Raw genomic sequence first — 24,865 nt, 5'->3', positions numbered from 1 at the left:
TTTCATGGTTTGCGTTCTCGAGGCACCAGGCACTGTTTTGTGCAAATGAGCGGCCGAATCGCATTAAGGGTTTTCTGTTAGAACGGTGTCGTAACTGATGATTGTTGCGACGGAAGTGAATCAATCAAAACTAACTTTAGCTAGACAATAACCTTATTCTAGAGCTGCTGTAAAGCCAAAACAATCTCTGTTACTTTAATTTCCTATTATCACTGTAAAGCTGCTTTGAAACAGTCCATATTGTTAAAAGCGCTATATAAATGAAGGTGACTTGACTTGACATTGCTCAACTGGTGGAGTCAGCTGACTGAGACAGCACTCCTTTTGTACGTTACTAAATATGAAACATATTCAGGTGAGCTCACCACACCCTCTGACTTGGACACCTTGGGCAGATTTGGCACATGCAGACAACAATGACAATGCTGGCAACATTAATAGCAATGATAACATGTTGACGCTGTTACAGTATGTAATTTATATAATAGCCTTTTATGGGATAAGGAAAGTCTGGTCAAAGTTAATTAGGCATTTAAGTTTTTGTATTTGTTCAATTACTATCAAATGCTGAATGAACAAATATAATAGGCATAATTGTGTGTTGTAGCTTAGCTCTTCATTCTCATTTTCTTTTTTCATTTAAATCTATTTATGCTAAATAAACTCTTTCAGCGAAGTGGGATGTGCATTTTAATGACTCAGAAAAAGATTTTGCTGAATAGGTTGACAGCCATGACCTCTTACCTTGTGATACATGCTTGAAAGAGGAAAAGCACTGAAGCTATTTACGATTTATTGGCAGACTCGCTGACGAATTCTTCTAAAGCAACCTTGCATCCATTTACCTGGGTGAGTATCTACTTAAAATCCATAGAAAAATAAGTCAGCAAGTGAATATGCCAATCTAGATACTGAAGACTGAAATAATGCAACTTATAAGCAAATCATTTTAGAAATACAACAGAGGAGGGGACAAAACATTGCAATATGAACACTTAGGCCTACGTAAGTTTAAAAATAAGACTCACCTGGGTGAAACATCGACAAAGAGATGACAGCCAAACAGTGTAGAGGAATTTGATGTTGAATTCCCATTGAGGTAAATATATGCTCTCCTGTTACTTCATATATTTTTTATCAGTTCACACTGTCATGGCATGTCTTATCAATATTTTTGTTTTCATGAAAACCTGTGTTTGGTATGCAGTCGAAAAGGTTTTGTTAGTTTGAGGTAGCCCTAGTTCTTGGATAGATAAGCAGGAAAACTAGCTTTTCAAGCTGTGCTGTACTACATTTGGCTCTTACACTTTCATTTGTGTTTGCAAAGCAGCTGGATCCAGATCTCCGCACAAACCCTCAACAATGCTTAAGGTTAGCTAGTCTTTCCTCTCTGAATTTCTTTAAAAGACTTGACTTGTAATTGAGATTTTTGTAATGAGATACTGTTTGCAACAAACAGTTGACTTTACTTACCTGAATTGAGGGAGTTGTAATGCTTGACTTCTTTTTAACCGTCTATGTGAGTAAACAGAGTAGATCTTGGGATCATAGATTGTGTTATTCAAACACTTTTGTAATCAAATGGCATTATTTCTCAACTACTTAATTTTCTGTTTCTTTCAACAGAGAGAAGTCAAGCCATACTGGAATCTGTCTGTCAAAGTTTTACATGCGAAGATCCATCGGTCCTATGACTACTGTGAGACAATCCGTCCTATTAACAGCAGCAACACCAAATATATTCATTTACACGTTTAGGAGAAGTGTAAAGCTTACAGCAAACATGTCTAAACCTGTTTGCAGTTTTGATGAAAAAAAATGTGTGTTTTTGTGTGGACCAGCTCTGCTGGTTACATGTGCCTGTTTTTATAGAGCATTCTCTTTTGATGTAATATATAGGGTACAATCATTTTTCCAATCTCAAATTCTATGTTAGTATACAGTATAATCCTTTGTCCACCTAACAGATTTTTAAAGGCATTTCTGGGACTTTAGCCCTACAATCTAACAACTAACACAACAAAAATCTCTCTTCATTATTAAGGGCTGTGTACTGTATAAATGGATCAAGATTTATTTCTCACTGCCGACTTTTCCAACCCCACCTCCATTTTTCTTTAGTGTCTGCATCTGACTGCTATGTCATCCTGAACTTACCCACAGCATCGGTCCTTACAAATCGCACCAAGACTATCCCAAATAGCGACAATCCTGAATGGAACGAAACGTTTAAATTCAGGGTCCACAGCAACGTCAAGGTAAACCACTAAAATATTTGTCTGATCTAAGATTGTTTTCTTATACTGTCTCCTCTTTCTAGCTTTCACTATTTATGAACGTATGAACTAAAAATGAGTCGTATGAACCAAAAAATGTTACAGTACACTTTCAGTTCTTTTTTTCTGTTCTCCTACACAGAACATTCTGGAGATCTTGATCTATGATGAAGACCTATTTATGAGAGATGACCAGTGTGCCACTATTTTTTTTGACATCAACAACCTTACACCCGGGAAAAAGGAGACCAAATGCTTTATTGTAAATGATACGGTCAGTGCTATTTTGAGATCTTCAATCTAAACTGACATTACAGCATAATAAAATGGACACTTGACAGAGCACTTGATATTTGATTGTGAATTTGTGACTATTATACTTTTCTTTCTCAGACCAAGGATGAACTGTGGGTAGAGTTTGAGGTCACTGAGAGGTGAGGGAGATTGCCTTTCTCATTAACATTTGCAAAAATAGGTGCTAGTGAGAAGAACCTGTTTTACTGATGCATGTGCATGTCCATACACATAAATATTAACTGAATATGTCTGTATTGTGTGTGTATATGTATTGCAGCTCTGAGACACCAAGGCCATGTGTATCTAATGGAGTATTGGTGGTACGAACCTTTACTACAGCTTTCTTATCTGTATCATGGGTTACAGTCAGAATATTTAAAAGTAGACACTATTCTTTGTAAATCTGAAAGGGAATGGAGGATTTTTGTTTTGCAAGGTGTACAAGAATCACTTATATGAGTTCTGAACTATAAGAGGGGCTAAAGGCTATGGTTACTCTTACCACAATTTTTTTTTTTAATCTAATAAAATACTAGATAAAATTAATCAGATGAGCTTCATGCTTTCTCATGAAATCAGACAGGTCCTTTTTGTGAGCTGAATGTGGAGATAGACAAGCTTCTCAATAAGTCTGAAGGTAAATATAGACATTTTCATCCAAAATTTGCATAGATAACAGATGGCTACTGAAAACACACCGGAATTCGATATTCAGAAATAGATGTAATAGGAAATAAAGTGTAAAATTACATAATATTATTTTTATGTTTATTTTTACACGGCTTATTTTTTCATAATTAATGTAAAGAATAAACACAAGAAAGTGTGATATAATCACAGATTTAGGGGATTTTTGCCTATTCTCTTTGTGTTCCAGCAACGCAGAACATGGTGTTAAAACTTAAAGGAGCCTACAAAGAGGATTTTGTGATCTCAAATTCTGAGGAAAGCTCCGGCTTCCTGAAAACATTACGTTACTACATCAACCGAGACCTGGAAACTGAACTTAATCTGACTTCTGAGACTATTGTCAGCACAGAAAATGTAGGTCATTGATGTGCAAGAGGCATTCCTGACTCACATTGTTAATTGAAAATTACTGGAAAAACTACACATTCATTCTTGATATTTGGTGCCATAAGAAACAGTATGTATATGCATGCCTCATATGTGGGGTTGTAGATTTATAAAGCACCTAAAACAGAAAGTGTGCATCAAAAAGATATTTAATGTTTGTTTAAACATATTTTCTCCAGGCTGGGACAGTAGTAGTTGATGCTGTTGTTCCAAACCATGTAGACACTGAATTGACTTCTTTCCCTTTAAAACCACCACCAGCCAAACACCAGCTTACTGTCTCTTTGCCTCTAGGAGTGGTGAGTACTGTAAAAAATAAACTTTGCATGTAGGTTATTGGTTAATTAATTATATCTGAATGTGGCTTTCCAAAAATGATTTATTGATAACATAGTAACTTGAGTATTATAAATTGCTTTCCATCTTTTCTCATAATATAATATAATATAATATAATATAATATAATATAATAATTAAACAATGCTGTATTTGTATTCATATTCTGTGCATTTATCTAAGTGGACCTTTCTTTATTTTTTTTCAAAGAATAAAGTTGATCTGCAACTGAAAACAGATGATCGGTAACCGTGAATTCATTCACACCTATCCTCAGTAATAGTTTAATAGAAAATTGTTATTTGGAAGTATAAAACAAAATATTGTAAGCTTTAATACTATTTATCAGCTTTCATTTCAAATCCATCCTAATCTTAGAGTAAGGATATTTTTGTGTTTTGTTCTGAAGCTCTGATGAAGAGCTGGATGTGCGTCTGGATTTTGATATCCCAGAGGAGGAAAAGAATTTTCTGGTGAAGAGAAGAAAAGTCGTGTCAAAAGCTCTACAGAAAGCTCTGAATCTCAGCTCTGCACCTGAGCCCAGCAAGGTACTATAGATGCAAGCACAAACAATCCAGACACTCAGCAAAGAGCTGAAGAGATTGGGATGTTTTACTACTACTATACTGTAGTATATACACAAAAATAGAATTTTGATTTCAGATCTGTGTTTGATGTAACTTCTCAGGTCCCTTTGATGGCTGTGGTGTGTTCTGGGGGCGGGAGCAGAGCATTAACATGCACGTACGGTAGCCTTCAAGGTCTCCGGAAGATCCAACTTCTTGATGCAGTCAGCCACATCACAGGGGTTTCAGGTGCCACTTGGTGAGATCGAGGAGCCTCAATGTACTTTTAAACATGACTTTGTACAGTATCTAGACTGATAAAAAACACAGCAAGCCATTTTTCCTGGAAGTCAGCCAGTCAGATCAAGAGTACCGGTTTTGTGGGTAGGATGCATCAGACAGACTGGAAACATAGTTTTAAGTTATATAATTACCCTAATTTCAGAACAAAATGAGTTGATGGGTCACCTCCGTGATCTGAATGACTGTGTAACACTGCCACAGTGTCATATGGCAAAAAATATTTTGTGTAATCTCTGTATTTCAGGGCTTTAACCTCTCTTTATGAAGACCCTAACTGGTCACAGGGGGGCCTTGATAAGTCTATGGAGTCTGTAAAGAAGGAAATCTCTAAAAAGGTGCTCAGTATGTTTTCCCTGGAGCAGCTACGGGAATACAAAGAGAAGGTCGAAGAGCGAGTGAAAGAAGGACACCTCGTGTCTCTCATCGATATGTGGGGTCTGGCTTTAGAGTATCTTTTCCAAGGAAAGGTAAAAAGAAGCAGGTGTTTGCTGTCAGTTTTGGCTCAGTATTAACATTTGGTACACTATATATAATATACTTTCCTTTTATAGAAACGAATGGGTACACTATCTGAAATGCAGAGGACAGTGTCCTACGGCCAGAACCCTCTACCAATCTTCACAGCTGTCAACCTGAAGAATGGCAAGACAGAAAGTATAGTAGATGCAGGTATGTAAAAGATAATGGCCACTCAATTTCTATTCTCAGATTAAGACATAAGGAAATAAACATCCCACGGGCAACAATTTTGTAATACAGCTGTGTTAATTTTGTCAAACAAATCCCTTTTCTGAACATCTTGCCTGCTATACTGGTCACACTAGTTAGTCGTGTGTCAAATCTACATGTGTAGGAAACGCAGAAGCGAAAACCAGGAGACTCTGGCGTATCTTCAGTAGAAATCTTTATTGTGAATGTGCTGTGTGTCTCTTCAGTCATAAAAGTCCAACTAAGGAAGCTATACATTGTAGTTTCATACACATTTTAGGGGGCAGTACTCGCAGGTGTAGTTCACCCAAAAATGAAAATTCTGTCATCATTTACTCACTCTCATGTCATTCCAAACCTGTATGAGTTTCTATCTTCTGTTGAACTAGAAAGAAGATATTTTGAAGAATGTTCAAAATATCACCAGACAGGTGATGGCACCCATTCTACCGCACTAAGGCAAAAGGTCGTAACTTCGATTTTTGGCGAAAATTAGTTATTGTAATTTTTGGACAATAATCATATGTTTTATCATATAGATAAACAGCAAATTTCAATTCGATTGTTTTTTGGGGGGAATAAGATTATGTTTTTGGCGTAACTTCAAAAAGCCAAGGGGAAACTGTGGGCTTTATGCCTTCGTTTCTCGCTGCTCCTGAACACTCGAATGAAGTTACGGGTGCGCAGCGGCTACCCTGAAGTTACGGCACTCTGCCTTGTTCTGACCACCATCAAAGTATTGCCGCGCTGGAGTTACGGGGTTTTGATGTTGCAATTAATTCACCTCTGAAGCTCTGTGGCTATAATGAACAGGCTGCGAAGTCAAGATTGCAATGCTAGAATATGTTGTGTGTGTGTGTGCGTGTGTGTGAGTGAGAGAGAGAGGCGCGGGCGCGATCGAACAGTGGAAACATAAAAACATACTCCGTCATTTTGTTCATACAGGACATCCTTCAAACTGCAAAGAGTTTACTTATATTTGTGTACACTCGCAATAAAACACAACATTGTGCATTGGTTTTCATTTCTGTTTATTTTTAAGTTACACATTCTACATTGATTAAAAAAGAAAATCAAATGTGTTTTTAATGGTAGCATTATTTTATACAGAAATAAATTATTTATAATTCAGATGAGAATAAAGTTAGTGTTAATTAAAATTTTAAGGAAAACAAATATATTGATCTGAAATATAGCAAATTAATTTTAAATTCATCCAGGTACAATTACCAAACATCAATTTGACCAACACACAGTTTGACCAACAGTAATCATAACATTGTACTATAAAATAGAAGTTACGGTCTTTTGCCTTGGTATGACCGATTGTCATTTTGTGGGCAATGCTAAGGCAGAAAACAGTAATTTCCTAAAAGGGGTCATTTCTAAAAAAAAATTGTAGATAGGTTAATACAGGTATACACTACAAAATGTGAAAATTGCAATATTATACCTATAACTCAATTGTCAGGAGTCAGGACATTAAGATAACTTTAAAGTCATTTTTCTCAGTTTCACACTCTGGCGAGTTAAGGTCTTTTGCCTTAGTAGGGCAGGATTGACTTCCATATTAGAAAAACAAAACTATGGAAATCAATGGCTACCGTCAACTGTGACTGTATCTGATTCTGATCCCTTCACTTAATAAAATGCATTCATTCGGAACAGCCTTCAACGTCGTCAAACATAGATAACACTTTAGTCACGCATATTATATAATATAATTTACCATATGTTTGTGTAATATACTTGCGTATACAGTATAATACAATACATCCATGTGTATTTATTTAAATGTTATTTTAAATTTAAATAATATTAATTGTTATATTATATGTGTCGTTTATACTATATAATTATAATGGTGAGAGGTTCATTGTAACTGTTGCATCTCACGCACTTTATACCCTTGGACAGTCGAGTACAATCCACACCTGCTTTTCACCACCTTTATTTTATTCAAACTTCTTTATGTGCTGGAGTGATGATCCGCAATGACTGTTGGGTAAATTTCCCTCTCAGCTTCCTGTGAAGTGATCTATCGATGGCTATACAAGCCTATTCAGCCACAGCTTCCAAAGATATAAACGCATGCAAATGATTTTCTTATCCAAAGACTTACAGAACAATTTTTATAATAGGTTCACTGTTTGGTTAAGAAAGGAGATAATAAACAACTAGCTTGTAGTTTGATAGTGTTGCGACTAAAGTGCTTATAGCAGATGTTTCCCATGTTTATTTCTGTTCTCTATTTAGAATGGTGTGAGTTCACCCCATATGAGGTTGGGATTCCCAAATACGGTGCCTTTATACCTGCACAGAACTTCGGGAGTGAATATTATCTTGGTCACGTGGTCAAGAAACTTCCTGAAACAAGGTTACCCTTTCTTGTGGGTGAGTGCATGTGTGTTTTTGCACATAATGAAGACATGGAATAGAACTGAATGCCATAAGTAAGGGAAAGTGGCATGTGTTATGGCCACTAGGGGGATACTGGCCCTGATCCTGTGCTGTAAGCAAACAATGTAAACTGGATCCAGTCACCATTACTAAGTCCAAACTCTTTGTGTGTTTATGAAGGAATGTGGAGCAGCATTTTCTCTATAAATCTTACTGAGATCTGGCGTCTTGCCACAGGAGTCGCCCCCTCCTGGACCCCTTGGTTTGGAGGAGCAGTGAGTAACACAGGTGAGAGTTTGCGATGCATTTTAAACCCAATGCACATAATTTATGCAAATTAGACTAGCTTTCAAAAGTTTGGGGTCATTAAGATATTTTTACTACTTTTTTTCTGCAAGGATGCATTAAAGTGATCAAAAGTGACAGTAAATACATTATTGATTCCTTTTTTACCGATTCCTCTTTTTTGTCCATCAAAGAATCCTAAAAATCCACAAAAATATTACGTTTTTTAAAGTGAAGTTCACAACGTAATTTTGGGAGGAGTGAACCCATCTAATCTTTCAATTAACTGCCGGAGCATATAAGAAGTCTGCTCACCTTGCTCTGGCATCAGCTGTTTTGGCATCCCTCCACCTCCCCAACTCCACCAACATAATTTAGGCATCTGGCTACCATACTCATCATCAAAGCATTAGTAGTCCCACTGGGGGGTATAACTTGAGTTGAAGCTGCTTCCTCAATTTTTCTTGAGCACCAAATCAGCATATTAGAATGATTTCTGAAGGATGTGACACTGGAGTAATCATGCTGAAAATTCAGGAATAAATTCACAGGAATGTTTTACAGTACATTTTAAAATATATTATTATTTAAAATACAATGTTGTATATTGTAACAATATTTCACAATGTTATTATTTTTTACTGTATTTTTGATCAAATAAATGCAGACTTGGTGAACATAAGAGAGAAAAAATCTTTTAGACCCCAAATTTTTGAACATTTGTGGTAGTAAAAAGTATTTTATGATTATACATTGACATGACATAATTGTCATCTTGTCCTCTTCTGTAAAGAGACTGATAGTCAACCAACAGCACTTGGCACATACCTGATCAGTCCCGTGACTGACATTGCTAAAATTCTGTGTGGCTTTATGACCAGCCGCCCCATTGTCAGCCAGATGTACAACTTCCTGAGAGGCTTCAACCTGCACAGGAACTACAATAAGAACACGGGCTTCATCTCATGGAAAGGTCTAGAGCTCTACTTATTCCATTGACCACTTCAAGTGCGATTCCGTGTTTTTCACCCCCCTTTTGTAGTTAATCAGTTTTGATGGGATTTCAATTGTTTTTTTATTACTTTTATTCTACTGTATCTTATCTTATTTCATGTTTATGTAATTGATGTCTGTTATTGCATGAAATATAATCAGGGCCTTTTACTTATGAACAGCTGATAGTGTTTGCAGTCTTCCATAATATTCTTACTGTCTACAGACACACACCCAGATGCCTTTCCCAACACTCTGACACCAACTGATCCTGTGCTGAGTTTAGTAGATGCTGGATTTGCCTTAAATTCAGGATTCCCTCCTGTGGTTCGCTCTCACAGACATGCGGACGTTATTCTGTCTCTAAACTACTCCTGGGAACTGGATCAGTTTAAGGTGAGGGAGACCAGGAAGATTATGTCAGATTTGGTTGAAATGCATATGAAACTTTGAAAAATTAAACAAATATATTTATGCATTGTTTGTGTCCAGTAGGTCATAAAGCAAACTCAGGAGTACTGCACTGATCGCAAGATTCCATTTCCGAAGATTGATTTCAAGAAAGTGGAGTCAGAGCCGCTGAAGGAAGTCTATGTGTTTGAGGATAAAGAGAATCCAGAGGCTCCCATAGTGCTTCACTTTCCCATGGTCAATGTCTCATTCAAACAGTTCAAAGCTCCTGGTAAGCACTAGCAACTAATAGGCCAACCCCAATGCCATATTCTTAATAGAAATTACAGTGCATGTAAGGCAGAACTGTATTTATGTTCCTCAAATATTCTGATTAGATATTCTGGTTATACATTATATAAACTTTTTAAACCAAACATGTAATCAATACACTTCAAAAGCTTGGGGGTCGGTAAGATTTTTTTTTTTTTTTAAATCTATTTTTTTTTAATGCTCGACAAGGCTGCATTTATTTGACCATTAAATAGAGTAATAAAGTAAAAACAGTAATGTAGAGAACATTTTTTATTTTTATTACAAATGTGTAATATATTTTAAAATGTAATTAATTCCTATGATGCAAAGCTGAATTTTCAGCATCATTACTCCAGTCTTCAGTGTCACATGATCCTTCAGAAATCATTCTAATTGTTATGTGGATGAAAGGAGATGAACCCAAAACAGACAGAGTGCAACGAACAGGAGGTTTATTGGAGCAAAACAGGAAAACAAAACCCACGAGGGGGCAAAACACGACTAGGACAAGGAATGATGGCAGACTAGACTAGACAATGACAATACTTCAAATAAACGTTCACAAAGACAAGACTCTACACTAAGTACTCACGGGGAAGAAATGGCAAGGTATAGCAACATAGACAGATTCGACAACATTCAGCATACATTAGGCAATGAACCGACACAAGACAGCAAACACAAGGGGATTAAATACCAAGAAACTAACGAGGGGAACAGGTGACGCTAACAAGGCAATCATGACTAAACACGGATAACAAGGGGGCGGGGTTACAAGACGAGACAACACAAGCACATGACCAAACAATTGGCCATGCGCTTGTACACAAAACATTGGTTCTGTCATGATCATGCCACAAGACTAGGAATAATCAATAACATGATGGCAGAATCATGACACTAATATTCTGATTTGTTGCTCAAGAAACATTTCTTCTTATTATCAAATGTTGAAAACAGTTGTGCTGCTTAGTATTTTTATGATTACCATAATACATTTTTTCCTAGGAATTGAAAGTTTTTTATATATATTTCTTTAAAACAATATAACAGACTCACTGAATGGCAGTGAAATTTAAGAGAAATTAAAGCTTCAAGTTTAAAAATCTTCAATTTACTTATATTGCTAATGCATTCAATTTGTAACTGATGATGACAACACTATAATATTTGCATACCTAATTGTTCTTTCTTACACTATTTGCATACTGAGTTGTGATTGGTCTTGTCTTCTTTGCATGTATTAACCCATTTATGCTTTTACAATGCACTGACTGTCATTAATGGCAAAGCATCTCTAAAAGCCAAAGCTTAGCTAAAACTTTAACAATATTCTTTTGCTACCTCGTATTTTCTTCAGGAAATGCAAATCTAGGTTTTAGTTGATATTCTACGTATCCGGTTGGATTGCAGTTTATTGTGATTAAACATTGCCATCTTTCAGTAGCCTACGTCAGCTCAAATGTTCAAATAATCAATGATAATGTAAAATGATCTGTGTGGTGTAGGAGTGAAGAGAGAAGGCGAGAAGGAGCGGAAGGAGGGAGCCGTTGATGTTGAGTATAACAGTACCTCCTCTCCATATCTCACTCAAAACCTGACTTACACACCGGAGGACTTCCAGAAGCTTATCAACCTCACTTCCTACAACATCCAAAACAACAAAGATGTCATTTTGAATGCGCTAAACAAAGCACTTAACCAAAACAAAGAAAGACAGGTGAAGGAGGCGGCAGTAGGAAAGACCAGTTCAGGCTCTAGACCAAAACCAGAATCACATAAAAGAAAGAATAAGGCACGGTGATCTGCAACAGTGTACAGTACATTTCAGAACAGAAAGTCTCTCTTCTGTATCCCTAATTAAAGCCTTTATTTATTTTTTTATGTTTGTGCAGTAGTCTTATCTTTTGTCAACCATTATTAAATAAAAAATAGTTTGCAATGATATACTTACAAAATCAATGATATACTTACATATTACTGTATGTGCATCCCTCTGTCCCAGCACATGCCAGCCAACCCAGCAATCTGTAGTGTACAAAATGATTCATTTTTGATCGGCTAATCACAGAACTGACAGAACACTCAGGATTTTAACAATACTGGGTAGTGTGAAGACATATTAAGGTGTTCCAGACACAAAATATGTGGCAAGTTCTTTTGCCCAATATGACTCATTTACTGGATAGACTGAAGTTTATGCCTTTTTTGTTGTTGTTGCTGTGAGTCCCTATTGTTTCACTATAGAGTGTCGTTGGGGTGTGCCATAGTTATACACTGCATGTCTATGACTACACTAAAGAGTTTCAGTACAACACTGTAGGATGGATTAGAAGCGGGCTTTGCAGTTGCAAGCAGGGCTGGGCAGAGAGCTGTGGGAAGGGAGCGAGGCCGGTGGCACGACCCAAACCGGTCTCAAGTCTCACAGAGGAGCTCTGGAAGGACAAAAGGAGGAGTGGCGACAGTGCAAGACAAGAGAGGACCAGGCCTGGGCGATTTATGTTGTGTTTTATTATGTTTATATATGCTTTCGTTTTGTTGTTTATTTTATGATTAAAATTGTATGTTGAAATATGGTTTGATAATGTCATAAAGACCATTGAGGATCTGAGAGTGAAGTTTTCTCATCCTTTAAAAACCTTTCTATGAGATTTGACCTAATTCCCACTTATTTTGTTTATTTCAAGTCAGGCACTTTGTTCAAATACCATTCCCTCACTTTCCGAATCGTCCCCCTGAATCTCCATTGGATGAGTTCTTAAAGCTTGAACCACATTCAAAATGTATTTCTGTCATTTATAATCTGATTCACAATATTAATCTAGGCTCTGCAAGTAGGGCCAGGGGTGCATGGTATGGGGATTTGGGATTTGAGTTCTCTGATGAACACTGGGAGCATATTCTTTATCTCACACACACATCATCTATATGTGCAAGACATAGCCTGATACAGTGTAAGATTCTACATAGGGTTTACACTAATGCTAAACTTGTGCTAAAATATACCCGTCACGATGCATGTAATAGGTGCAAGCAATCACCAGATCTCATTCATAAGTTGTGGTGTTGCCCTAAATTATTTGATTACTGGACTAAAATATTTCAAAGTTTAAGGGACGCCTTTGCCATAGATATTGATAATATAGCCCACTTCTGGCCATTTTTGTGATGACCGTTTATGTTAACCTTTCAGTACCGGCGAGACGTCTCAAGCGGAAACATGCCTCACCCCCTTCTTTTGATACATTTGCACTTGAAAAAATCAGACTTTCACTCACTGGTTCTTTAAGGACCTTTGACAAACGGTGGCGCCCCTTTTTAGATTATTTGCTGGCTAACTCTCAAGACACTTAAGCTGAGCATCCACCCACCCACCCTTCCCTTTTCTTTTTTTCCCTTTTTAATTTCTTTTTTTTAATTTCTTTTTTTGTAAAGTGTTTTGTTTGTTAAGATATCAATATTGTGTTGTTGTTTTTCTTTTCTTTTCCTTATTGGAAGTTGTAGGTTGCTGATTTTAGGGAGGTTCTTACTGGGGCATTAACAGTGTGGAATGAAAATTTCATAAAATCAGTGTTGTTATCTGTTGATTTGATGTTCCGTGCAGAAAAAAAAACCCAATAAAGAAATTTGAAATAAATGTTTACGTTGAATGTTCGCAGTTCCCGCATCCTTCTTCCCTGAGCCTGAGAATATTGTCAATTCTTGTCTGCACCTGTCTCTATGGTTTCCAAGAAGTTAAGTTTTGTCAGCTTTTTTCATCAAATCCTGGTCTGTCTTGAGTTTGCTGGTCACATGATTTGCTTCAAATTTTTCGTGATCAATTAGTCAGCCTGACCTAAATCCAACATGGCTGCCAGTGGTGCAGAACATTCAGATTTTGAAATAAGTATATATTAAACTTACTTTTCTTCTGAAAAAAAAAAGAAGAATACTGCTAACATTAATTGTGAACATTATCTTAAGGTGCTGACGGAGAAAATTTAGTAATATGTTGTTCATGTTGTTATTTAGCACGTTTTGAAATGTATGTGACTCCCGAGTCACGTTGCCTGTTTAGGGTATAAAAAAGGGATTAAACTAGTTCTATTTAAAATGCACTATTCAAACTTAAAGGGTTAGTTCACCCAAAAATTATGTCATTAACGACTCACCCTCATGTCGTACCATCTTCGGAACACAGTTTAAGATATTTTAGATTTAGTCCGAGAGTTTTCTGTCCCTCTATTGAAAATGTATGTACGGTATACTGTCCTTGTCCAGAAAGGAAATAAAGACATCATCAAAGTAGTCCATGTGACATCAGTGGGTTAGTTAGAATGTTTTGAAGCATCGAAAATACATTTTGGTCCAAAAATAACAAAAACTACGACTTTATTAAACATTGTATTGTCTTCCGGTTCTGTCCGCAGTGACGCTGGCGATGTAAGAGTAAGATGCTGCTGACGTGTTCTATGGTTACCAGTACAATGCAATACAAAACAATACAATGTTTAATAAAGTCATAGTTTTTGTTATTTTTGGACCAATTATGTATTTTCGATGCTTCAAAACATTCTAACTAACCCACTCAATGGAGGGACAGAAAACTCTCGGACTAAATCTAAAATATCTTAAACTGTTCCGAAGATGAACGGAGGTCTTACGAGCTTGGAACGACATGAGGGTGAGTCATTAATCACATCATTTTCATTTTTGGGTGAACTAACCCTTTAAATGATTGTAATTCAAGAATGCTTTGGAATATAGACCTAAGTTTGGTCTTGTTTTAAAGAAAACAGTCAGCAGATTATTGCTGAAGTGCAAGCATGAAAGTATGAAAAAGTTATGGAAGTTTAAACTTACAGTAAATCTATATATACTGTACTTCATATTATTTTTATTTTATATAAAATATGTATTTTACGAAATATTTTTTACTATAAAATCAAAGCCATATATCTAACCAAGTTGTGTTCCAAATTTGAAGTTGATATCACAAAAATTGAAGTTCCCATGAGATTTTGTTTAGGCATAATACCAAAAATAGCCACCGGGTGACTTACATTCCATTGAATTTAATTGTATGCATTCTGCCATAACAAATTAATAAATTTCTGTCATATCACTTCTGTCACAAAATATGGAACCTTGAGACTCAGACCTTTCTGACAATATGTGTTTTGTCAAGATTAGAAAAGGTTTTGATCATAAATTATGAAACATGACGATGCCCAAAAGGGTAACGCATGTTCTATGGTAACGCAACGTCCAATTTCAAAACGGGTTTCACAGGCTGAATCTTGAGTTCGTAAGCTTTCGAATGATATATCATTTGTCAACATTAGATCAGGTGAAGTATGGGATATTTAATTGTTTTAAACATGCAGTGGCAGTAACAGTTAACAGATTAATGACTTGTCATTAATCATAAAATCACAACTCATCATAAAATCCAAAATATATCACATTTTTAAAAAATTATTTTGGAAATGTTTTATTTAAGTCCAGATGATATAAAAAATGACATGGAATTATTTTTTGCTTAGCATTTTCCACTCTTGCCTGTTTAAGTCGATCGGCAGGAGCAGGGTGGGGCACCCCTGTTCTAAGGTAATAAAAACATAATGGTTCATTTAGTAAGGTCTTTATACACCACTGAACACATAGTTATGGATCTTATATTGCATTTCTGTCAATAGTGTGTTTAGAAATACTGTCATGAAAGTGTACTTTCTTTAAGCAAAGTTTAATTAGACATTATTACAATTTTTAAAAAGTGCACTTAAGTGCGTTTAGAAATGTGGTCATGAAAGTGTACTTTAAGTTAAGCTTAATTAGACATTATTACAAAGTGCATTTGTAAAAAGTGTACTTAAGTGTGTTAAGAAATATTGTCATTAAAGTGTATTTCCTTTAAGTACACTTAAAGGGTTAGTTCACCCAAAAATGAAAATTCTGTCAGTAATTACTCACCCTCATGTTGTTCCAACCCCGTAAGACCTTCGTTCATCTTCGGAACACGAATTAAGATATTTTTGATGAAATCTGAGAGCTGGATCACTCCTCCATAGGCTTCTTCAGGGATTGAACTTGCCGGCCTCGAAAAATTATTAAAGACATTGTTAAAATAGTCCAAGTGACTACAGTGGCTCAACTGACTAGAGGCCCAAAGAGAAGGACATGAGTAGTTGAAATAAAGTCGTTATTAGGGCCCAAGCCCAAAGGGCGAAGGCCCTATTGTTTTCCTTAGGATTATTAGGGCCCAAGCCTTGAAAAGGCGAAGGCCCTATTGTTTTCCTTAGGATTATTATTAGGGCCCAAGCCTTGAAAAGGCGAAGGCCCTATTGTTTTCCTTAGGATTATTAGGGCCCAAGCCTTGAAAAGGCGAAGGCCCTATTGTTTTCCTTAGGATTATTATTAGGGCCCAAGCCCAAAGGGCGAAGGCCCTATTGTTTTCCTTAGGATTATTTATTATTAGGGCCCAAGCCCAAAGGGCGAAGGCCCTATTGTTTTCCTTAGGATTATTAGGGCCCAAGCCCAAAGGGCGAAGGCCCTATTGTTTTCCTTAGGATTATTTATTATTCTTCTTATTATTTTTCTGCTACCTTTTGGACACTTTTGGAGGCCTTAACATGCTCAAAAACTCCTGAAACTTTGCACACATGTCAGAACCCGCGACCATCAGGGCCGGGCTGAAGATGGTACCCGGGCGTGGCAGGGGGGCTCGACAGCGCCCCCTGGAACGGGGTCCGAAAACATGGTCCATAAATCAAACACGCTTGCATGTAATAATATGAAACTCGGTACACATGTAGATCTCCTCGTTTCATATATACTTCACACTCTTACTTTTTACCCCAGCCCAACAGGAAGTCGGCTATTTAGGGTTGTTGGTAAAACACACGCAATGGAATGTGAAATACTCCTCCTAGAGAATTCAAACAAACGGCACGAAACTCGGTCAGCATGAAGTCAAGACATTGAGGATGAAAGTTTGCGAGGGGATTTTTGATATCTCGAACGGTTTGGCCGTGGCGAGGAAACAAAATTATGGCGAGAAACGTGAAACAGGAAGTGTGTCATAACTACTGCATACATTAACTGATCTTGATGAAACTTCAACAGTGTGTTCGTTGTAAGAGGCCGATCACATGGATGTGACTATTGTGAGTCAAAATTATAGCGCCACCAACTGGCAGCAGGAAGTGTGTCACTTCCTAAATGCTTTGAAATCACCCTCTTATTTTTACCCGATTTGCTTCAAACTTTATGTGTATAATGTAAACACACGCCAGATGTAGACCTGTGAAAGGATTATTGATATCTTAGATACTGTTGCCGTGGCAACACATCAAACTTTAATATTCTTGTTTGATGCTTTTGAGACTCTTAACATACTTGAAATTGCATGAAACCCGACAGACACATCACATTTATTAGACAGTAGACATGTGCAGAGTTTCAGAAACGGGCGTGGTGAGGGGCTCAGTAGCGCCACCTTTTGTCAAAAGTGGGGGGATTGATTTTATCTACAGTAATAAAAATCGGTATGTGTATTGTTCTCCTCCAGCCAGACAACTTTCTAATTTACACTCAATAGCTCCAACCAACAGGAAGTCAGATATTTTGGTTTGAAAATTGTCATTTTATGTCTCTCTCTCTCTGAGCCTACGTCTATGTGTGTGTGTGTGTCTGTGAGTGTGGGGAGGGGGAGGGGGGCTAGATTAACCATTTGACTGCTGTGTGGTTTGGCCTGCATTAAAAAAGAAAAAAAAATGTCTTACGCCTTGTATTTTTTAAATAAGTTGTATTAATAAGTAAAGGCATATAACCAGTTGAATTGTAGTGCATTGAAAATAGTTTTATATAATTAGTTTATTAATTAAATTAACTTGGTCAGAAAATTTGGTCCATAAATCAAACACACTTGCATGTAATATTATGAAACTCTGTACACATATAGATCTCATCGGGCCAAACAACTTTAAGCCAGCCCAACAGGAAGTGGGCTATTTTGGTCTTAATGTGGATGTTTTGCAAAACCAGGCTCTACATTTTTACCCACTCCTCTTAAGTGGTTTATTTTATTCCCACCAAACTTTTTCAACATGATGAAAATACATTAAAGAAGCATAAATGTGAATATCTATTGAATATCTCTAATTGTTTTGCTATGGCGAGGGATTAAAGTCATGTAAAAAAAAATAAACACTAAAAGCCTCATATCTTCTAAAAATTTAATTATACACCATTTATTTCTAGATAAAATTATACAAATATCAGAACTAAACCCATTTTATTCTTGTTTTCAATTTAAGAATAATGTACAAGTTTAAAAACAGCCAGGATGCACTATTCAGTTAAAAAATAAATATATCAAATAATACATAGGGCTATACTGCCCTCTTGTGTTCAAAATCAGGTAGGCCTGTTGTATTTAAATATAGGTAGCTGCTATGTGACTCCGAGAATTTTTTCTCACCGGTTATTTGACGTGTAACACCGGGGGCTTTTATATCGCTAACTTAAAAGTGAAAGTAAAGTAAGGACATTTATAGTGGTGGCGCTCACAGTGCGCTCGAATGAATTTCTATGGAAGTAGAAATGAAAAAACGTTCGCTCTGTTTTGCTCGCTCGTCGCCATGGACGCGCACCGTAATGAATGCCACTGCAGCCGCATACTTTTTAGTGTCACTTTAAAATTAGTGCAATATCGGGGGCCAATTGCTTGAATTGTGAGTTCAATAGTCTATTATTTTTCACGGAAAACACAACAACAAAAGAGTACAATGATAGATTCGCTTAAATAGGCGCTTTTACATAAAATAGCCTATTCCGTCATCATCTTTTCAGTCAGCTCTTCACTCTCGTGATTAATGAAATTTGACTCCTGTTGCTGATATTTGCTGCAACTTTCGTTCTGCTCACAATTTAGTAAGCAAACACGCTTCAAATGTGTTTTTATTTTATTTTTGTGTGTATATATGTATGTATATATATATATATAGCTTATGTTTCAAATATGAGTTAATTAACAATCGTTTGAAAGAATGATACTTTTAAACATATCACTAAGCCGTCATTAGGTGTCGCCAGGCGACCGTCTTAATGAGCGAGTCATTGATTCATTTGTTCGAACGATTCGTTCGAACGGCTGAGTCATTCATGAATGAGACAGATTATGGATTGGTCATTGAATCTTTGAGTCAACCGATTCGTTCAAAATGCTGAATCATTCAGTAATGAGAAAACACGTTGCTGTGAGATGCTCGATTGTTCTGCTGTGATCTTTGTTTAACTAGTTTCACTGCTGAAACAGAAAAAAGTCAATATTGCATATAAAATGTAAGTGATTTGACTTGTGTGTGTGTCTGTGTGTGTGTGTGTGTGTGTGTGTGTGTGTGTGTGTGTGTGTGTGTGTGTGTGTGTGTGTGTGTGTGTGTGTGTGTGTGTGTATGATTGTGTCTGTTACTTTTTGGATATATATCTTTTTATATAAAAAAAAATAGGCATACAACCCATATATTTTAAATGTATTGTTTGCTTTAAATTACATTAAGATTTGTATGTTTGGTAATTGAACCTGAATGAATTTTAAATGAATGTGCTATATTTCAGAGTTTTCCTTAAAATTTGACCTAACACTACCTTTATTCTCATCTGAATGATAGATTATTTATTTCTGTATAAAATAAAAAAGAGATTTTGGTTGGGTGACAGTTGTAGTTTACAGTTTGACAAAAGCACAATGTTGTGTTTTATTGCGATTGTTCACAAATATAAGTAAACACTTATGAGATAGATGTTTATGGATTGATTGGTCATTGAATCTTTGAGTCAACCGATTCGTTCAAAATGCTGAATCATTCAGTAATGAGAACGCGTTGCTGTGAGATGCGCGATGGTTCTGCTGTGATCTTTGTTTAACTATTTTCGCTGCTGAAACAGAAAAAAAGTCAATATTGCATCTAAAATGTAAGTGATTTGACTTGTGTGTGTGTGTGTGTGATTGTGTGTGTGATTGTGTCTGTTACAGTGATACGAGTTTAACCCTTGTTAAACTTTAGACCTTGTCTTTTTGGATATATATCTTTTTATATTAAAAAATAGTCATACAACCCATATATTTTAAATGTATTGTTTGCTTTAAATTACATTAAGATTGTATGTTTGGTAATCGAACCTAAATGAATTTTACATGAATGTGCTATATTTCAGATCATATATTTGTTTTCCTTAAAATTTGAACTAACACTAACTTTATTCTCATCTGAATGATAGATTATTTATTTCTGTATAAAATAAAAACACCTTTGATTTTTCTTTTTTAATCAATGTAGAATGTGTAACTGAAAAAATAAACAGATTAGGGCTCTGTTTGATGACAAGAAATGAAAACCAATGCGATATGATGAATGTCCAAAAGATGGCTCCCACAGACTGTTTTTAAATAGGATTGTTTGATATTTTTTGCTTTTAAACTGTGTGTGTGTGTGTGTGTGTAAGAGATTTTGGTTGGGTGACAGTTGTAGTTTACAGTTTGACAAGAGTTTATAGTTTGACAAAAGCACAATGTTGTGTTTTATTGCGAGTGTACACAAATATAAGTAAACACTTTGCAGTTTGAATAATGTCCTGTATGAACAAAAGGACGGAGTATGTCTTTATGTCTACATTGTTCAATTACGCCACACACACACACACACACACACAAACACTATTTTTCTAATCAGATCAGGCAAGTAATATTCTGTCTTGTCTCTTAAAAAAACAATATATATATATTTATGTATATATATATATATATATATATATATATATATATATATATATATATATATATGTGTGTGTGTGTGTGTATATATATATATAAATATAGCTGCGAGCAGCGTGAAAGGGCCAAAGCCGGCGGCACCGCCACCCCGGTTATAGCGCCACCAACTGGCAGCAGGAAGTCTGTCACTTTCAAAAAGCTTTGAAATCACCTGATTGCTTCAAACTTCACTACTATGATGTAAACACACGGCAGATGTAGACCTGGATGTAGACCTGACCTTTCAGAAGGTTGCTCTCGCATACTTTGTGGTTGACATGTGCCCTCAATGCACACTTTTGCAGAGCCCACACTGATACAAGCTCTACAGCACACTTCTTTTCGACAGTCAAAGCAGGGTTACGTTTTTGCACGTCGTGCACAATAACCCTAAAGGCACCAGGGTGGCGGTGCCACCGGCTTTATATATATATATATATATATATATATATAAATAAATATAGCTGCGAGCAGCGATGAAGGGCCAAAGCCGGTGGTACCGCCACCCCGGTGCCTTTAGGTAACTAAAGGCACCGGGGTTGCGGTGCCACCGGCTTGGGCCCGTAATCGCTGCTCGCAGCTATATTTATTTATATATATATATATATATATATATATATTTTATTATTCTTCTTATTATTTTTCTGCTACCTTTTGGACACTTTTGGAGGCCTTAACATGCTCAAAAACTCCTGAAACTTTGCACACATGTCAGAACCCGCGGCCATCAGGGCCGGGCTGAAGATGGTACCCGGGCGTGGCAGGGGGGCTCGACAGCGCCCCCTGGAACGGGGTCCGAAAACATGGTCCATAAATCAAACACGCTTGCATGTAATAATATGAAACTCGGTACACATGTAGATCTCCTCGTTTCATATATACTTCACACTCTTACTTTTTACCCCAGCCCAACAGGAAGTCGGCTATTTAGGGTTGTTGGTAAAACACACGCAATGGAATGTGAAATACTCCTCCTAGAGAATTCAAACAAACGGCACGAAACTCGGTCAGCATGAAGTCAAGACATTGAGGATGAAAGTTTGCGAGGGGATTTTTGATATCTCGAACGGTTTGGCCGTGGCGAGGAAACAAAATTATGGCGAGAAACGTGAAACAGGAAGTGTGTCATAACTACTGCATACATTAACTGATCTTGATGAAACTTCAACAGTGTGTTCGTTGTAAGAGGCCGATCACATGGATGTGACTATTGTGAGTCAAAATTATAGCGCCACCAACTGGCAGCAGGAAGTGTGTCACTTCCTAAATGCTTTGAAATCACCCTCTTATTTTTACCCGATTTGCTTCAAACTTTATGTGTATAATGTAAACACACGCCAGATGTAGACCTGTGAAAGGATTATTGATATCTTAGATACTGTTGCCGTGGCAACACATCAAACTTTAATATTCTTGTTTGATGCTTTTGAGACTCTTAGCATGCTTGAAATTGCATGAAACTCGACAGACACAGGTATGCATATGGTTCAGATCAAGCCGGACAACTTTCTAATTAACTGTCATTAGCTCAGACCAAGAGGAAGTCAGATATTTTGGTTTGAATGTGGATGTTTCTGAGAATTTTCTCTCCCTCTCCCTCTGACAGAGAGAATGCACCCTGCCATTCGTGTGTGTCTGTGTGGGGAGGGGGGGAGGGGCTCTTTTAGTTTAAACACAAAATTATACATAGGGCCATACTGCCCTCTTGTGTCCAAAATTATATTTATATATACATTATACATATATTTGGTATGTGACTGAGGACCGAGAGCTTTTAAATACGGGACATTGATAATGGCCACGTGCAGAGCGCTCGAGGGAATTCCTATGGAAGTAGGAATGAACTAAAAAACGTTCGCTCTGTTCTGCTCGCTCGTCGCCATGGACGCGCACCATTATGAATGCCAGTGCAGCCGCATACTTTTTAGTGTCACTTTAAAATTAGTGCAATAACGGGGCCGATTGCTTGAATTGTGAGTTCAATAGTCTATTATTTTTCACGGAAAACACAACAACAAAAGAGTACAAGGATAGATTCGCTGAAATAGGGGCTTTTACATAAAATAGCCTATTCCGTCATCATCTTTTCAGTCAGCTCTTCACTCTCGTGATTAATGAAATTTGACTCCTGTTGCTGATATTTGCTGCAACTTTCGTTCCGCTCACAATTTAGTAAGCAAACACGCTTCAAATGTGTTTTTATTTTATTTTTGTGTATATATATGTGTGTGTATATATATGTGTGTATATATATATATATATATATATATATATATATATATATATATATATATATATATATATATATATATATATAGCTTATGTTTCAAATATGAGTTAATTAACAATCGTTGGAAAGAATGATACTTTTAATATCACTAAACCGTCATTAGGTGTCGCCAGGCGACCGTCTTAATGAGCGAGTCATTGATTCATTCGTTCAAACGATTCGTTCGAACGGCTGAGTCATTCATGAATGAGACAGATTATGGATTGGTCGTTGAATCTTTGAGTCAACCGATTCGTTCAAAATGCTGAATCATTCAGTAATGAGAACGCGTTGCTGTGAGATGCTCGATGGTTCTGCTGTGATCTTTGTTTAACTATTTTCGCTGCTGAAACAGAAAAAAAAGTCAATATTGCATCTAAAATGTAAGTGATTTGACGTGTGTGTGTGTGTGTGTGTGTGTGGGTGTGTGTGTGTGTGTGTGTGTGTGTGTGTGTATATATATGTGTGTATATATATATATATATATATATATATATAGCTTATGTTTCAAATATGAGTTAATTAACAATCGTTGGAAAGAATGATACTTAATATCACTAAACCGTCATTAGGTGTCGCCAGGCGACCGTCTTAATGAGCGAGTCATTGATTCATTCGTTCAAACGATTCGTTCGAACGGCTGAGTCATTCATGAATGAGACAGATTATGGATTGGTCGTTGAATCTTTGAGTCAACCGATTCGTTCAAAATGCTGAATCATTCAGTAATGAGAACGCGTTGCTGTGAGATGCTCGATGGTTCTGCTGTGATCTTTGTTTAACTATTTTCGCTGCTGAAACAGAAAAAAAAGTCAATATTGCATCTAAAATGTAAGTGATTTGACGTGTGTGTGTGTGTGTGTGTGTGTGGGTGTGTGTGTGTGTGTGTGTGTGTGTGTGTGTGTGTGTGTGTGTGTGTGTGTGTGTGTGTGTGTGTGTGTGTGTGATTGTGTCTGTTACAGTGATTGTTTAACCCTTGTTAAAGTTTAGGCCTTGTCTTTTTGGATATATATCTTTTTATATAAAAAAAAATAGCATACAACCCATGTATTTTAAATGTATTGTTTGCTTTAAATTACATTGAGATTTGTATGTTTGGTAATTGAACCTGAATGAATTATAAATGAATGTGCTATATTTCAGATCATATATTTGTTTTCCTTAAAATTTGAACTAACACTAACTTTATTCTCATCTGAATGATAGATTATTTATTTCTGTATAAAATAAAAACACATTTGATTTTTCTTTTTTAATCAATGTAGAATGTGTAACTGAAAAAATAAACAGATTAGGGCTCTGATCGAGGACAATAATGTCAAAAAAAGAATCAGGGCATGTCTCATATCTTTCTAAAATGTAATTATACACCATTTATTTTTATATAAAATTATACAAATATTAGAACTAAACCCATTTTATTCCTTTTTTTCAATTTAAGAATTATTTTTAAGTTTAAAAACAGCCAGAATGGTTGTTTAGTCAAAAATAATAATAATCCAAATCATATATAGTGCTATACTGCCCTCTTGTGTTCAAAATCAGGTAGGCCTATTGAATTTATATATATTTATATATTAGGGATGTTACTATGGGAATATTTTCCCACCGGTTAATCAACGTGTGATTGTGTAAACAAATTGTGTAAACCTCCCGCTGGGGGGTTTAAAAACACTAACTTGAAAGCGAAAGTATAATATGGACGTCCGCACGGACATTGAAATGGTGGCGCTCGAATGAATTCCTATGGAAGTAGAAATTAACTAAACGTTCGCTCTGTTCTGCTCGCTCGTCGCCATGGACGCGCACCATTATGAATGCCAGTGCAGCCGCATACTTTTTAGTGTCACTAAAATTA

General features: G+C 36.4%; 1 protein-coding gene across 1 annotated transcript; it reads left to right on the top strand.

Annotated features, from left to right (window-relative positions):
- Positions 1–1,267: 1,267 nt before the first annotated feature.
- pla2g4f.1 (phospholipase A2, group IVF, tandem duplicate 1) lies at positions 1,268–11,802 on the top strand. The gene is made up of 20 exons (XM_056235044.1): positions 1,268–1,371; positions 1,627–1,699; positions 2,122–2,258; positions 2,419–2,550; positions 2,670–2,710; positions 2,851–2,893; positions 3,153–3,210; positions 3,451–3,617; positions 3,830–3,949; positions 4,197–4,231; positions 4,396–4,534; positions 4,675–4,811; positions 5,100–5,322; positions 5,407–5,524; positions 7,820–7,957; positions 8,144–8,251; positions 9,042–9,221; positions 9,468–9,637; positions 9,737–9,923; positions 11,455–11,802. The coding sequence occupies exons 1-20, from the start codon at positions 1,363–1,365 to the stop codon at positions 11,748–11,750; spliced, it is 2,511 nt and encodes an 836-aa protein (XP_056091019.1). The 5' UTR covers positions 1,268–1,362; the 3' UTR covers positions 11,751–11,802.
- The last annotated feature ends 13,063 nt before the right edge of the window (positions 11,803–24,865 follow it).

The sequence above is a fragment of the Rhinichthys klamathensis genome, unplaced genomic scaffold (genome assembly GCF_029890125.1).
Source record: "Rhinichthys klamathensis goyatoka isolate OS25496 unplaced genomic scaffold, OSU_Roscu_1.1 h1tg000412l_1, whole genome shotgun sequence".
In the NCBI taxonomy this organism is placed as follows: domain Eukaryota; kingdom Metazoa; phylum Chordata; class Actinopteri; order Cypriniformes; family Leuciscidae; genus Rhinichthys; species Rhinichthys klamathensis.
The sequence above is the reverse complement of the archived record's forward strand: the minus strand, read 5'-3'. Positions and strand labels throughout refer to the sequence as shown.

What these genes read in the sequence shown, in the direction of transcription:
- pla2g4f.1 (XM_056235044.1), top strand. An exon ending in CCATCGGTCCTATGACTACT is followed by an intron (nt 1,700 to 2,121) that starts GTGAGACAATCC and finishes ATTTTTCTTTAG; the next exon opens with TGTCTGCATCTGACTGCTAT. An exon ending in GGGGTTTCAGGTGCCACTTG is followed by an intron (nt 4,812 to 5,099) that starts GTGAGATCGAGG and finishes TCTGTATTTCAG; the next exon opens with GGCTTTAACCTCTCTTTATG.